The following is a 16762-nucleotide window of genomic DNA, read 5'->3' as shown; positions in this document are numbered from 1 at the left end:
GGTCAATGACTTAGTACACAGCACAGTAATGACAAAAACTATTGTAATTCAATATTTCTCTTATCTGATCAGTAGAAAATGCTAATACCAAAATTTTATAAATTAACCAAAAGACACTGTAATTACTTCATGATCCAATTCAGAGGATTGTTAGAAACTTACGTACATTTGGCAGAAAGACAGTATTATTTTAAAGAAGATGCAGCAAATCCACTTGAAAACCACTCTGCTTGGTAAAATTAGTACCTTACCTTTATCTCCTCTGGCTTGGGGCTTCCTAAGCCATCTTCCACTTCCATTTTGAATTCAGTGAGTTGTGCTGAAACCATACTGACCATAGGACTCTCCATCATGCCTAATGCTGTCACTGTCTCTGAACTGATCCCGTCTTTATAACTCATCACAGGAGAAAATGCAGGGTGCTGTTCCAAAGAAGGAGGGGTGGGGAACATCCTTTGCAGGTCTGCAACTGCTAAAAAGCAAAACAAAAAAATACAAACCATTTCTCTTAACAGGGCGGGACTGAAAAGGCACATCGCAGTTCACAGCCAGATCAGTTACACAACAGAATATGAATAATGGAAGTCTCTGAGAAGAAGGCCATCAGCACAGAGTTATCCTTTCCTGGAATTTTATCACTATCCTCTTGATCATTCAGGATTTGGCCTCACATTAATTAAGGGAGCAAAAGTCTACAACATTTTTTTTTCCAACAACTGATTCCCTGAGAAGTCTAAGAAGCTGGAAGCAATTACATGGAGTAACCACTTTATTAAAAGTTCTATCGCTATTGTAAGTATATATGATATATTTCAGAATTATAATTGTTATGTAGCAAATTTTACATAGAAAAATCCATCAAGCATTTATGTTAGAGAAAAGAAAAGTTGCCTAAGCTATAATTATGATTTATATGTAGTAGGGTTACTTAGCTAGTTTTTGACAAATCCACAACACTCAATGCTCTTTGAGAAAATGATTCCACACTCTCTTTCCAAATTGATATTAAAATGAAACTTCATAGTTAAGATAAACAAACCTACCTAGAACCAAAAGACAATGTATTGAGAATTAACTTCTTAAAAAATATCTTTCAAGAAATACTCTGAACCAACCATTTAAAAAATCATTTTAATATACCTGAGATTAACCATCATCAACAGTGGCTCATTAAGGCACTGTTTCTTTTTTCTTCTTAATATATATTTCCCATTTATTTGTTCTAATGACTACTTTTCAGTTTACAATATTTTCTGTCTTTCCTGATGGTTTTTAAAAATCTGTCAAAAAAATGAATTTAATAAAAACTATTTTTTCCAAGTACAGAGTAGTTAAATTAAGTAAACTAAATCACAGGAGAAGACCAACCAGAATTTAGAATTCATCATTATTCTCTGGCATTCCTCATATTTAACTTTGATACAATCATCACAAGCAATAACTTACAAAATTAGAAAGTTTTACAAGTAATGTATCAAAATACAAATATTTAAGTTTTTAATATGCATTAGAAAAAAACAAAAGTAGGAACTTAATTTTTTTAAAATAAATCTTTCTTGTTGAAAGTATTACTTATGTCCCTTTTCCCCCCATTGCTCTCTCTCCTCCTCTTCACCCTACCCCACGCCTTTTTAAAGTAGAAATAAATGGAATGAAAACACAAGTTGTGGTTGTGAAATCTGGCCACTAGGGGGTGCCCTGTACGGGAAATTCATTTTCTAATCTGGAGTCACAAGTTTGATTTGGAATGGCATCTGATACCCCAATTTCCAGTCACATTGCTATTCCTAGCAACCTCAACATTTAAAGGGGCAAATAATAGCCACTGAATAAATTAAGATGTGACTTTTAGCTCTGAATAAGAAATTAATAAAGCATAACTGTACCATATTGTCCCCTGGGCTAGAGTCTAAGGCACAGCTGTCTAAAGTAGTAGTGGACTGGGTTCCACAACCCAGGTGCTCCCAGCACAGCACTGGTATGCTCAGGTCACTTCCTTTCTTGGGACCTCAGCTCTTTTATCTAAAAAGGAAGGCTTGATTAAATGTGTGATTCTCACCAGGCTTCCTTTCATTCCTGAGTGGGGGTAGGGGAAAGCCTTCACCATATGGAGGAAGACAAAAAGGTGAGAACCTCTGGATTCAATAATCTTTACATGCTTCCTAGTTAAACAATTATATAATTCTAAATAATTTACCCTTTCTTGGCCTCAGGTACTTAACTTGATATTAAACTATACCTAGTTGTTACTGTGTGTTGCTTTCCACATTATTGCAATCACAAATGAATAATTATGAACCTATACTTTCCAACACAGGACCCGCTAGCCACATGTGGCCACAGAGCATTCAAAATGAAGCTTGTCCAAAATGAGATGTGCCTGTGTGTCGAATATAACCAGGTTCCAAGAGTTAGTACAAAAAAGGATGTAAGTAAAGAGTTAGTACAAAAAAGCTCACTATCTTTTTACTTGTAAAAATGACAATTTTTGGATATTGCCATTATTTAATATATATTATTAAAATTAATTTCATGTTGTGTCTTCCTGTAATTACCAGAAAATTTAAAATTACTTATGTGGATGGATCTCATTTGTGGCTCACCCTGCATTTCTATTGGATGGTGCTGTTCAAGACATTAAATGTTATGTCTGTCTTTCCACCTCAATCCTCCTATATAATAAAGAGCTAATATGCTAATTAGACCAGATGGTGGAACAACCTTCCAGAACAACCTTCAGGAACGACTAGTGGGTGGGGGGCGGGGCTGTGGGGCCATGAGGCAGCCAGGGCTGCGAGGGCCTACCCTTGCACAAATTTCGTGCATTGGGCCTCTAGTATATAATAAAGCTACTGCAGAGATGAGAACTTCTTGCCATATCATTTTCATTGTCATGTCTTGGAAGGAAATATTGTGTGTAAGTCCACACACATATACTTTGTACACATCAAAACAATCTTCTTGACTCTTATATATCTGTATTTTCCTGATGCTAATATTTTTACTACATTTCAAATTCATTAATTTTTGTAAACTGTACTTTTTCATAAAATATTGAGTAGTTTCCTTTTAAAACAATCCCATTTTGAACAGAAATGAGGGAAGGAAGAGTGTATACCATATACTTTATTTACTGAGCAAGACACTAACCAGCAGGATGGTTTGTGAGTGAATAATCTTGGACAAGTTATTAGACATGTTAACAAGTAACATCACTATGTATCACTTAATGTCAAAAAGGCAGAGGATTAACTGGTTCAACACAAGGGGAAAAAATTCACTCATTTGACCTATTCCATATGTATCTGCTTTAATACTGGTTCTTTTAATCTGTGAGTTCCATGTTTGTAAAATTCTGCAGTGCAGAGTAATAAAAAAAGAAAAATGTTTAATTAAAAATACTACAGCAACTGGCTGGCTATCATTATTCATTTTCATACATGTCATGCTTGAGAAAGCTTTGCATATTTTAAAAAGCTATGGAACCATTAAAGCTGTCAAAATCCAATCTCTGTATACTTCATACTTCTACATTTGAGTAAATCAGTTCTACATTTATAGGTTCATAAAACTTTTTGACTCATCCCTATGACATGGTGGTTTTTCCCCTCAATTTGTTCTCATTACGGCCGAAGTTAATGAGAAGGTATTACAGAATGATTTGCAATGGAATTATGTTTCTGCTGCAGAGTGTCCACAAAGCTACCTGACTTTCTTTTCTCTTGTAGAGTAATGTGTTTTCTTAGGGTAAAGAATAACTAGAAAAAAGGAAGTTTCTCTTCTAGTCAGCATACATAATACAGCTAGTTGATCTCAAAAGGAAGCACAAAATTTCAGTATGAATCAGAAAAAGAACCACAGAAAACAAACAGTATTCATTACCTCATGTGAATTAAATTTCTGAAAGTTGAAACATTTTACACAAGTGCTTTCAGTGGGGTATTGCTCTGAAAATTACCCTGCAATATTTATCCTACTAGGAAAGGGCTACTCAAAAAACAAACCTAGAACATGTTTTTCCACATTTTAAAGCATAAAAGTTAATTCTTAATTTGAAAACAAAGAGCAAAGGAACTCAAATTAAGATGGACTCTTAGCTGCCTGCCATCTTAGAAATGCCAACTTACACAAGTTTAAATTATAGTTAGTATTTTTTAAATGGAAATAAAAAAGGAGGGGGATCTCAGCTGAGGCACTGCTGGGTGTGACAACCTTACATATAAGGTATGAGGAGTAAGCCAAAGCTCAATCTTTTTCTTACTTGGTGCGTAATGAACAGCAGCTCTTCCATCCTTCCCAAGAGGTCTGTCTTCAGTCCCAACTGTTGGCATTTTTGATGAACGAAGTGCAGGTGATACAGCCTAAGAACAGAGAAGATGCTTCTTTATTAAGTGTTCACCAGGTGAACCACTAGAAATACCAGCAGACAGTGAACAAAGGAGTGGCTTCAAGCTCATCAAGTATGAGAAATGGAGTGACGAGTCTTTTCATGGATCTGGTGCGGGCAGATTGTGCCATCAAAGCAGAGCCTGCAGACCTTAAGCAAATCTTCCCTCCCAGGTCATTAGAGACGTAGTTTCAGGAACACAGTAATTACATTAGGGTGGTGCCTCCAAGTAGTAATTGGCGATCAGTCTGGTTTTCCTTCTGTTTGGAAGAAAGCAGCTAGAAGAGAGTACCTCAACCCCCCCACCCCCAACTATTATTCTTTTATTTTTCAACACACACACACACACACACACAAATACATATTATTTCCTTTGGTGTGTTTTTTTAATCCTCACCTGAGGATATGTTTTCCATTGATTTTCAGACAGAGTGGAAGGAAGGGAGGGAGGGAAGGAGGGAAGAGAGACAGAGTGAGACACACACACACACACACACACACACACACACACACAGAGAGAGAGAAACATTGACGTGAGAGAGAAACATTGATTGGTTGCCTCCCGCACACACCCCGACTAGGGCTGGGGCTGGAACCCGCAACCGAAGTACATGCCCTTGACTGGGAATCAAACCCGAGACGCTTTGGTCCATAGGCTGACCCTCTGAACAACTGAGCCAAACCTCCCAGGGCTATATGTGTAGATATTTCAATATCAGAGAGTTGAAGCATAAAATTAAATTCAAAGACATTTCAGGTGAAGATTTAAACAACAGCTTCCCCACTCCAGATACTAGTAAAGTGAATTAGCAAAATGATTCTAAGATAAACTGATGCCTTGATTAAATGCCAGGGTAGAAATGAAAGTAGAAACAATAATTTCAGAGAAATAAAAATTATTTCTAAAATGTCCAGCTCTCCTTTGTATAGTGACATTACTAAGAATATATTTAAGAAACAATGTGAACATTACTTTACTTCGTTCAACAGTCTTTCCTAATTGTTACAGAAAATAAGCACGATGGCTCACAATCACTAGGGAAAGTGGCTGCGAACAGTGCTGGGCTATTTCACAATGCTTGCTTTTTTTTCTTTTCTTACTTCACCCTTTCTACTTCTTTTTTTAATCCTTTTCTTTTCATTCTTCATTCCCACCATCACCAGGAAAGCATCTGACCCAGGGGTCCTCAAACTACGGCCCGCGGGCCACATGCAAATAAAGATATTGTATTTGTTCCCGTTTTGTTTTTTTACTTCAAAATAAGATATCTGCAGTGTGCATAGGAATTTGTTCATAGTTTTTTTTTTAAACTATAGTCCGGCCCTCCAACGGTCTGAGGGACAGTGAACTGGCCCGTTTAAAAAGTTTGAGGACCCCTGATCTAACCTAATGCTCAGGATTATTAAAACCGATCATAGGCAATTCTTGGCTTTAGAGAGATCATCAAGTTAAAAAAGGATCTCCCATGCCTCAATCAACAATAAGGAAATGCGTCATTCCTTCTACCAAAGTTTGCCACACTGCCATGTACTTTTCCGTCATGCAACAGTGGCCTGAATTCCAGTTCCCATGTGTTAGGCTGATGAAAACCAGCACTCCCTTCTACCAGGTCAGTTCCACTCTCAGCAGCCTTCAGAGGAACACATTACTGGTAGAGTTCAAAGTCCCTCAGCCCAGCCTGTGCCCTCTCGCAATCCAGGACCCCTCTGGGGATGTCCAACTGCCGGTTTAGGCCCAATCCCTGCAGCCAGACATCCCTCTCGCAATCCAGGACCACTAACTTCTCGCCTGCCTGCTCAGTGCGTGTCATAGCGACCAGTTGTTCTGGTCATTCCACCATAACGGTCGCTTAGGCTTTTATACATATAGATGGTGTATAATATCTGTTAATCAGATACATTTTATTTTAAAGTGAGAAAGGGCTTTAGAAATCTGATTCCTACTTAACCTTCAATCCTTCAGTTCAACACTGATTGCTTGTCACTTTGTACTTGAATGTCCAGCATCTTTAGATTCGGGTTAATTACTCCTCTCATAGTCATAAATACAATTTTAATTTTATTTATACGCTATTTCTCCTGAAGTCTGTGGGTGTTTCAAGTATAAGGATGGTAAGTTAATAACATTTGTAACCTCGAGTTGCTGACACAAGGGAACTAATCTTCAAATGATTAACAAATATGTAAAATACACTGATGGGAAGAAAGATAAATACATGAATGGAAGAATAATAAACTGATTTCCTTGACGAGCAAGCCTACCTTATTAATCTCTAGGTACCCCAAAAATAACAGCATTTCTATTTGCCCGAACACACAGAGCTGGTTTGGAGGACAAGGACACAAACTTCCTGACTCAAGTCAGCTGTTCTCCAAAGAACTGTAATTCTTATCTGTCACTTTAATTACATAATACCTGGTATTATTAAACTTCCATGTGCATAAATTCTACTTCCCTACTATGAGGCCATCATCTTAAAAAGTATAGACCAGCCGTGGGCAAACTACGGCCTGCGGGCCGGGTCCGGCCCATTTGAAATGAATAAAACTAAAAAAAAAAAAAAGACCGTACCCTTTTATGTAATGATGTTTACTTTGAATTTATATTAGTTCACACAAACACTCCATCCATGCTTTTGTTCCTGCCCTCCGGTCCGGTTTAAGAACCCATTGTGGCCCTCGAGTCAAAAAGTTTGCCCACCCCTGGTATAGACTATTCTTGTGTATCTCTCAAAATGTAGAGCTAAAGGGACTACATAATACTTTATTAGTCTTATGATATTTCAAAGGATTTTAAAAAACAAATGTAAAAGATTTTAGTATTTACACCAGGAATAACATTAATGAAAAAAAGCCATCAACAAGCAAACCCAAGGAATGTTATAGACTAGTAACTTTTCGAATCCTTTCAAAGTACACAAGTATTTTTTAAGAACATTCAAGAACCTGAACTAAAAACCCCCAAGTTCAGCAGGCCAACTATAAAGAAATACTGAGACACCCACATAAAGCCTTCCATTTAGGGAAATTTCTGTTTGTGTAGCTATGGCAGACTCACCCCAAGTTCGTCGTCATCAGAATTATCAAAGATGTTGTCTAAGTCATGCAGGGAAGGTGCCAAATCTGTCACCTGCGTAAGGCTACTGGAGCCAGCTCTGCCAGCAGCATTATCTTGCCGGACATCTATGGGAAAGGAGACAAAATAAACAGAATGAGCATCTTCATTAAGGAAGAAGAAATAAGGAGAGGACACGGATCTCAATGAGCAACACCTGCCTGTGAATTTTTCCCTATGTTTTCAGTTAAATTTAGAGACAATTATTTCCTAATATGTTTATCAGTTTTGAAAGGAACTGAAAAACAAACTGAAAAATATATTAAAGATGAGATCAAATTATTGCTATTACTATAAGAATATAATTTGAAATTGAGAAGCATCTCCCTCGCATTTTATTTTAGCAACAATCCAAGTGAGGCAAATAATCATTGTACACACCTGTTTTAGTAGCAGAACTGAAAATAGACATGGCATTTTTCCCATCAGGCACCGGCGTGGAATGACCTGGTGTAGTGACATCCTTGGTACCAAATCCATCCTCTGACTGTATAATAAATTCAGCCAAACAAAACACATGAACACCAACCCAAAGTGTGGAATATGAGGGAGAACACAAAGAATTAGAGGGTAGAATGGAACTTGTTATGAGCACAAGTATGATAAACCATGGTCTATGCAACCAAAAGAAATAAAAGGTATGTCCTTTCCCCTGAATTTAAACAGAACCAAAACTCCCACACTTTCCTCTCAATCCTATGGAGTATTCTGAGTCAATCAGGGTTTTATGCCTAAATGGTACTGGTGGCATTTGATTACAGACCTGCCATGGTGTTACAAGCTGCCTTTAATAAATTTTGGATGCTGAATTATGGTTCAAGCTTTCTAGAACTGGATACATCTCTGTAAGGAATCTAACAAGCAGTCCCCTGAATTTTACTGGCCTCCTTTAATTGTCTTACTTCCTCTATGCTCAAGAATACCTCTTTAAATGGTCTAGCGTTTTACAATGTTTTAACATTTAAGGCTAAAGACAGCTGATACACCCAGTACTCATTTTTGTGACAATGAAACAGTATAATCAATACTGACACGGTCAAAGAGTGATGTTAATATTAATTCAGAAGAGATATAGGTAAAGCGCTTGGCACAGTAGTCACAGTAAGCGCGTAATAAACAGTAAATATTGTTAACATTTTTTCTTTACATTTTGGGTATTTTGGAATCATAATTAAAAGAAATAAGGAGGGAGCATAGGCCAACAAGAATTAGCATATGAGAGGAAACATGCGCTGTACAAGCTATAGCCTGGAAAATATGAGGCTTCATTTATGTTCGGCTGACTTTTCAACAAAGGTGAGCCATGACATAAAAGGGAACGATATGCTGTTCAATACGATAGTACCAAGAGCATGAGTATGGGGACAGAGCAGTCAGGCACGGCTATCTCAAACATTCTGCCTCAACAGTTCTCCCACACATGCTGTGCTGACATAGATCAAAACCCACACCACATGGACCTCTCTCCATGTTTAATGGTACCTTATTCTTTTTCAGGGAATCTTTTTCCGTCCCTTGTTTGCATTTCTTGTTTGCTGTAAAGATGTATTTTATGTCACCGTCCTCAAAGGTATATGGGTCATTGACTTCTCCCAAACTGTCTCCAGATTGTTGTGAGAGAGGCAATGGGTCAAGGAAGTGGAGTGGCTGCATCTGGGGCTGCTTGTCGTGCCAGATTTTAAACCGTTTATTAGGTTGTGCTAAGAGTCTAAAAGGGAAGATAAGTGACACTTTAGGCTAGGCAAGATAAAGTAGAAAGAATGATGTTTTTAAAAGAAAAGCATTTATGATTTAAAGCACTTGTAAAGCTTAAACTGAACTTAAAAATAATTCATCTACACAGTGAATTTCTTCTAGTGACTGTATTCACAATTAAATAAAACTTAGTAGCCTTTGTGAGGAATATATATTGTTGTCTCTGATTCCATGGATTCCACTTAAGAGCACAGATGGGCTCATGACAGACTGTCTAGGTTCAAATTTCAAGTGTGTCATTTACTAACTGCATGACCCTAGTTTCTTTCTCATCTATGAAGTTAAGGTAGTGACATGAAGATTAAGTGAGATAATCTGTGTAAACTGTTAAGAATTGAGGGTAGCTCAAAAACACTAGAAATGTTAAGCATTATTACTAGACACGTGATACATAACCAAATACATATAAATCCTTTCTTAAAAGTGTCAAGAGCCCTGGCCGGGTGGCTCAGTTGGTTGGAGTGTTGTCCTGTACACCAAATGGTGGCAGGTTCCTTTCCCAGTCAGAGCACATACCCAGGCTGCAGTTGGAATGTGTACGAGAGGCCATCGGTCGAAGTTTCTCTCTCACATCGATGTTTTTTCTCTAAAAAAATCAATGAAAACATATCCTGCCCTAACCAGTTTGGCTCAGTGGATAGAGTGTCGGCCCGTGGACTGAAGGGTCCTGGGTTCGATTCTGGTCAAGGGCACATGCCCGGGTTGTAGGCTCGATCCCCAGTAGGGGGCGGGAAGGAGGCAGCTGATCAATGATTCTCTAATCATTGATGTTTCTCTCTCCGTCTCTGAAATCAATAAAAATATATTTTAAAAAACAAACAAACAAACAAAATATCCTTGAGTGAGGATTTTTTATAAAGTGTCAAGAAACAAGAAGGTACTGACCATAGTAAGGAAAGTCTCATAAAGCTATACGCTTTGATTAGTAGCAGGACCAAAACAAAGTACATTAATGTGATGCTAGTACATTAAATGCCACAATGAGACCTTTATATGCCAGCATGTTTACATAGTGACATGTGTATTAAACCTCACAAATGACAAAGCATTTGACTTTTAAACATTTTCCAAATGCAGAGTCTTAAAATGATGAAGCAAAGCCTTTTTCATTTTGGATCTGAAAGTCTGCAGGGAGAGGTGAGGAGGAAAGCCCGATTCATGGGTTCTATGGCCTTTGCCCTCATTTAGGGGGTGATCAGGTGGATAGTGCGGAGAGTCGCCTTACCTTTGCAATGCAGTGCTCTCTGAGTTTACCTCCATTTTGGCATCACACCTCTCACCCTGAAGCTCTGGAGGCCGGAATTCAACATCATCAATGGGTGGGAGACAAAAACTATGCCACCACTTATCTGATGACTCCGGGTTCGAGTGCCTAATCCCACAATATAAGGCTGTCTCGCTGACCTCTGCCATCAGAGGCAGTCTTTGGCCTACGAGGACAGTTCTGTCATCCAGAGTAGACAACTGCTGGAGTTCCAGCCCATTTCCATAGAGGGCTGGATTCACAGGGACAGATGGTGGGTCCAGACTCTCCGTTTCCTGACCTCGCGGCTGAGGGCTGAGCGTTGGCGGCAGAGGGGAAATAGGGGAATGAGGTGAATCCATAGGATTCAGATTCATTTGCTTACTTGTGTTTCTGGAAGGCACGGCCATTTGCTTATCATACTTCCTACTGCTGGACACCTCTAAGGAGGAGTCTATCCCTGCCAACCCTAGCTTCTGCCCTGGTGTATCCTGTTCCATGCATAACTCTTCGGCCACAGAGGGCCTATGGTGAAATGGTATCAAGGGTCTCTTTTGCAACTTGTCTCCCTTTTCCTGTCTTTCTGTTGTTTTGTGCTTAGAAGAAGCAGGAGGTGGTAAAGATGAAGATGATGATGGTCCTGCATTGAACCCTGGTTGAGATATTGTGGGAGGTCGGTTGGTTCCTACGGCACAACGTTTTAAAAGTTTATGCCTGAAATGAGAATTAAAACAATGTCAACAAATACACAGATGAGAATGACTGCATCGTTATAACATTACAAAAGAGATGCCTCTGATGAGGTTATGTCTTGTTAAGTACTCAGCAGATGCACTAATACACCAAAAAAGACTCTAGGTGTTAATTATATTTTTAATGACTAAAAACTGCAAACACCCTGATGAAAAGCAATAAATCAACCACATACAAGTTAAGAAGATAAGAGATGGAATTATGAATCATAAACTCATACACTGCTAACCCCTACAAAATTACTGATTTGAAAAAAATCTCCAAATCTTTCCAATTTGGTGAGGGTCTCAGATAATCTATTCATACTCCATCTTAAAGTCAAGAGTTTTGAGATCATCTGCCAAAAGAAAACTTCTAATTTGTATTTCACAGCACTTTACTAACTCCAATATAGAATGGTTTATAATGGCTTGTAGTGTTGTAAATCAGGAATAAAATAACTATGCTACTCTCTCCCAAAATGTGAAACTAAGATAATAAGGGTGAATTCTAACACCTAATAGCATAAACATACCTGAAACCTTGTATGACATTATCTAAGAAAGAAGGGAAAAAGACAACTTTGGATCTTACATAGGTTAAAATGAGATAGAAGTAAAAAAGTTGTTGTGAGTGAACACATATCCAAGTGCACATGAAGTGTTGAGGCAGGAACAGCAAGTCTGCTCACATTCTTCCTGGCAATATGGCTGTGAGAAACTGCTAGGAAGAACCCTAGATGATGGCAAGGTTTAGTCTGTGCAACCAAGTTATATAGCAGGTCGGCCAGTTCCTCCCAATATATAAATCCCTCCCTGGGAAAAATGTAAGCTCTCCAGTAACTGAGGCCACTAGGGTGGCATTAAATTACTGCTGCATTGCACTCAATGATGCCCAAGTGGGCAGTAAAACGGATTTGTGTGGCATAATGGGATTGTTTAGTGGGACAGCAGGATGGCCACCCTGCCCCATAAGGCCATTAAATAGAGTGAGGAGTAGGCCATCCCATAATGGGTCTGGTAATCCTGCAGTAGATAATCTGAAAACACTCTTGCCAAAGTCTTTGCTCCTCTAAAAAAACAAACAAAAATCCTGACTTTGAAGAAGGTCGTCTAACCATAAAGTAATTGTCAATAAGGTAAAAACTGTGCTTTGAGTCCCAAGGGCACAGTACTACAGTAAGAGATGAATGTCTCATCTGAGAATATCTCAGTGATATCTTCTAAGGGTGCTTATTTTAAAACCGAAAGTCTTTTACATAAAACTTCTTGATTTGGATTTTCTCAGAGAGCATTTAACCACATCAGTCCTTCGACAGATATTTTATAGTAGCCTCTTCAAAGTAAGGGCTTTTTGCAAAGTGGATAATCTTATATAGTCATATTTTTTCAATTATATTTAATGACTCAGCTACATTGTGAAATGGTTAGAATTAGGAATATGCCAGTAAGTAACAGACAAGTATTGCAAATTTCTGAACAGAAAGGGACCTCACTGAAGCAGGCAACAGGAAGATCAGCCTCAGAAGGCTAACTATATGAGTGGTCCAGTGGTGGGAAGGAACCAGAGGCAGGGCCAAACAGTGCTGAAACACATGGAGGCTAAAAGAATGAGGAAAGTAGAATGACATTACAATACACATTTCAAAGAAAGTCATTATAAAATGCAATGATAAAACTGATCTAGAAAATAAAGAAAAATAAATAAATGATGAAGTTTCTAGTCTAAGAAGGGGAAATTGTGATAAAAATGACAATAGGGTACCTGATTTGGGATGAAATAGACATGTCAATATTAAGAATATAAATGGCACCCCCAAAAAATATAAGACTAAAGTACATGTGAGAAGCCAGGTCTGTAAATAAATATTTGGAAATCAATGGGCTGCAATGCATAACTTTAAGAAAGACCTGAGGTATTCGAGGTTTTTGTGAGGAAATATAACAGTAACTTCAGAGGACAAAAAGAAAAGTGTTATTTGTTTATTTGAACTTCAGGTAAAAATAATTCAAGGTAGTAAATAAAAATATGATATAAATCAGTAAAAGGGTTATTTTTTATAGTGAAAGAAATCTAGCGTAAGGAAAATAGCAAAAAAAAAGAAAAATAAGATGAAGGAACTAATAAAGTTAAATATACTAAAATTTACAGCCTCCATACTTTCTAAAGGTGAACTAAACCTGGGTTATGAGCTGTTTAAAAACCAATGTTAGGAAAATACTTTATGTCACACAATTCACAATGGTCTACAGACAAAAGTATTCAACTGGTATACCACATCTATCCTAAGACTAGAGCTTCTCACATGCTCACAGAGAGGTCCCCTGATGAGCCAATAACTTCTTAAAAAACATCCTCCTTGAAAAATCAATCATGGGTTTCATTAGGCTAATACTTAGAGTATCTCTCAACAGAAAGCTGACTAATAAGGCAGAGCTTGATAAAAGGGGATCAACTTAAGGGGAATCAGGCAGGTGTCAAAACTGTTGTGTAAGTGTACACACACACACACACAAGCACACCCCTTCCTCCCAAAGCCAATAAGCCAATTCAATTTATGCCACACTAAGAATCCCATCTAAACTAGAGAAATGAATGGCCATGTTCTAAATATACTTTTTCTCATCTAAACTTTCTATAAGTATGGAGCAATATCAAATGTGAAAATATATACTTTGGAAGCAAAACTACTCACTAAGTGAATAATCAACAGCACAGGTTCTAATAGTCAAGTGAGCAGGGGTGGGTAGGGGGAGCAGTGAAGGCTGACATACACTTAATCAGAACCCTAATGAAAACTCATGACAATAAGATCCTTTACCACCACAAAAAGTGGTAAGTCAAGGAAATATCCAGGAGGAGTGCAAAATTTTCCTACAGAAAACAACTTGGGTTCCTATTCTAATATCTAAATGAATGAGCAACAATCTTAGCCTTGGGCAGGTTTTATTACAAATATCTGCCTTAGTCATCAAAAAACACCAGCACCCACAAAACAAATTATCTATAGAATGTATATTTAATCCAAATTCTATTAACTCAAGCTGACTTGTTTACTATTTATCTCTATTTTAAAATTAAGAGTAGTTAAGTAAATTCATTTAAAGGGCAAGAGATTGTCTTGTCAAATAAATGCCTCTAGTTTTGACACAGCTACCCTAAGAAATCCGTGGTAGCAAATGAGTATCAGGGCCAGTTGTCTAAAAGGACTCTTTTCGAGTCCTGACAATAAAACTACATCATCTGCATATAAGAAAAGACCTATCCTTTTCTTACTTACTAGAAGAAGAAGATTTAAAACAAAACAATGGGGAAGAAGGGGTCTGAGAGGACAGGTCAGACAACTGTTCTGCCTTTTTTCCACCCACCTAGAGCAGGAACAGCTGACTCTTTGGGTTGGATCCACAAAATCCCAAGTAGCAGGATTGTTAGCAGGCTCTTCTTCAAGAGTTGGAGTTGACACTTGGCTCCTCCTAGAAAAGGTTAAAAATGTGAGCTGTGTAAACATAATCTCTGGGGAAAAAAATGTTAAAAATATTTACACATTTTACATAGTAATGGTATCCTGCAGATAATAGTTCAGAGCAATCCAAGGTGGGGAGATGGACTACTACTTGTTCTTCGCATCAGAAGAAGCAGGATTCAAAATCTATCTATTTAAGTTTAATGCACATTTAACATGCACAGTCCACATAGCAATTAAAACACTATCTGGCACTATTCATTGTAACTTTTTAAAAAGCCGCCTAAATTTTGCAGAAATACCCTAAATTTTAAAAATTATCTTTTCACAGAATCTGTGAATTATATGCCCTCAGTTAGGTTGCTGAAGTCACCTTTACAACTCCTGTATTTGCTAGCATTAAGGGCAGCACTCCATAACTGGAATGTGAACCAAAAGACAAGAAACAAAAATATTTCCTACACGTCACTGACAATTGGTAGCAAAAAGGAGATGCTTATTTTTACATAGTGAAAATAAGACTAGGCCAAATTTTTTATTGCTGATTTTGCTACAGCTGACACTGCAAAGTGTTTTGATGATGGCTCTGCAAGGAATTCTCTTGCTCTCCACCCTCTCCTGCCTTTCTGGGTGTCTCGCTACCTTGTTCTATGCTGCTGATAGAGGGGACACAGTCTGATAGAGTTGGTGGAGATGAAAGGTTAGTGGTAATAAAAAAAGAAAAAAAAAGGTAAATGAAAGGAAAAGAAAAAGAAAATGTTAACTTGGAAATGGTCTAGGTCAGTGGTCGGCAAACTCATTAGTCAACAGAGCCAAATATCAACAGTACAATGGCTGAAATTTCTTTTGAGAGCCAAATTTTTTAAACTTAAACTATATAGGTAGGTACATTGTTATTAACTTAATTAGGGTACTCCTAAGGCTTAGGAAGAGCCACACTCAAGGGGCCAAAGAGCCGCATGTGGCTCGAGAGCCGCAGTTTGCTGACCACGGGTAGGTATTGCAGATAAAAGGGAAAGTATTATTCTAAAGGAAAGGATCATTTTTAAATGACTAGAGATATCTTTTTAATTCTAGAATGTTACATATGATTTTTCATGGCAATTACTTTAGCTTATTTACTACATCTTCTTCAGCAGCCTATTCTAGAACCAATTCATTGAGAAATAAATATATGGTATCGAATTTTCTAAAAGCTAGGTCCAAAGGACAAGTTTTAAATCTGTATATAAAGGCTGCATAGTAGTCACTAAGAAACATCTGACTGACTTCTAAATGAATGGAGTTCTTAGTTACTGGCAAGAATGTCCATATTTATTCTATTCCACAGAATCAAGCTTCATTTATTTACTTGCATCTGTTAAGGAAGTGGACATCTCAACCATATCAAAATAGATATGAAAATAAGCAGAATGATTACCTAAATCCTGATAAGTAAAAAAGCATTTATTGACTACTATGTCATTATTATTCATGCAATTAAAATAATCAACAGTAATCTTTTATAGTCAGTTCTTCCTCTTTTCCAAAAATATGTTAAGGGAGGGAGAAATGGAGGGCAGAAAAGAAGGGAGGAAAGAAAGAAAGAAAAGAAGAAAGGTAAGTTGGATAGGGGACAGAAAAGAATACAATTTCCCCAAATGAACAAACAGAAGCACAGAGGCTGGTAAACACCCCTCCAATTGTCATTAATTCAGTTCAGAAATGTATTGTCAATTAAAACATAAGGTCAATATAAAATAGAAAACGTGGCAAAGAAGGTAATTTCTCTCTGTAAATAGGAAACATTTATAAATTGGTATCAGGAACTTCAAAATTTCCTGAATAATCAAATTAAGTCAAGTTATCATCTGTATTTTAACATGTTTGCATTAACTTTTATCCTATTATGGCCTGGCCAGCATGGCTCAGTGATCGAGCATCAATCTATGAACCAGGAGGTCATGGTTCAATTCAGGGTCAGGGCACATGCCCGGGTTGCAGGCTTGATCCCCATTAGGGGCGTGCAGGAGGCAGCTGATCGACTATTCTTTCTCATCATTGATGTTTCTATCTCTCTCCCCCTCT

At 37.7% G+C, this 16762-nt stretch overlaps 1 protein-coding gene across 2 annotated transcripts in view; it reads right to left on the bottom strand.

The window, feature by feature from the left end:
• Positions 1 to 16762, bottom strand: part of MED13L (mediator complex subunit 13L) — a 268233-nt gene that overhangs the window by 33353 nt on the left and 218118 nt on the right. For both annotated transcript variants that reach the window (XM_070399748.1, XM_070399749.1), the window contains exons 9-15: positions 14601 to 14705; positions 10483 to 11214; positions 8985 to 9210; positions 7884 to 7989; positions 7446 to 7570; positions 4262 to 4361; positions 252 to 472 (exon numbers count right to left, since the gene is read on the bottom strand). In XM_070399748.1, the coding sequence (XP_070255849.1) occupies positions 252 to 472; positions 4262 to 4361; positions 7446 to 7570; positions 7884 to 7989; positions 8985 to 9210; positions 10483 to 11214; positions 14601 to 14705 (1615 nt within the window). The remainder of the gene's footprint in view (positions 1 to 251; positions 473 to 4261; positions 4362 to 7445; positions 7571 to 7883; positions 7990 to 8984; positions 9211 to 10482; positions 11215 to 14600; positions 14706 to 16762) is intronic.

This window comes from Myotis yumanensis, unplaced genomic scaffold, assembly GCF_028538775.1.
Source record: "Myotis yumanensis isolate MYYU_CA2020_CCGP unplaced genomic scaffold, mMyoYum1.0.hap1 SCAF_19, whole genome shotgun sequence".
Taxonomy (NCBI): Eukaryota; Metazoa; Chordata; class Mammalia; order Chiroptera; family Vespertilionidae; genus Myotis; species Myotis yumanensis.
The sequence above is the reverse complement of the archived record's forward strand: the minus strand, read 5'-3'. Positions and strand labels throughout refer to the sequence as shown.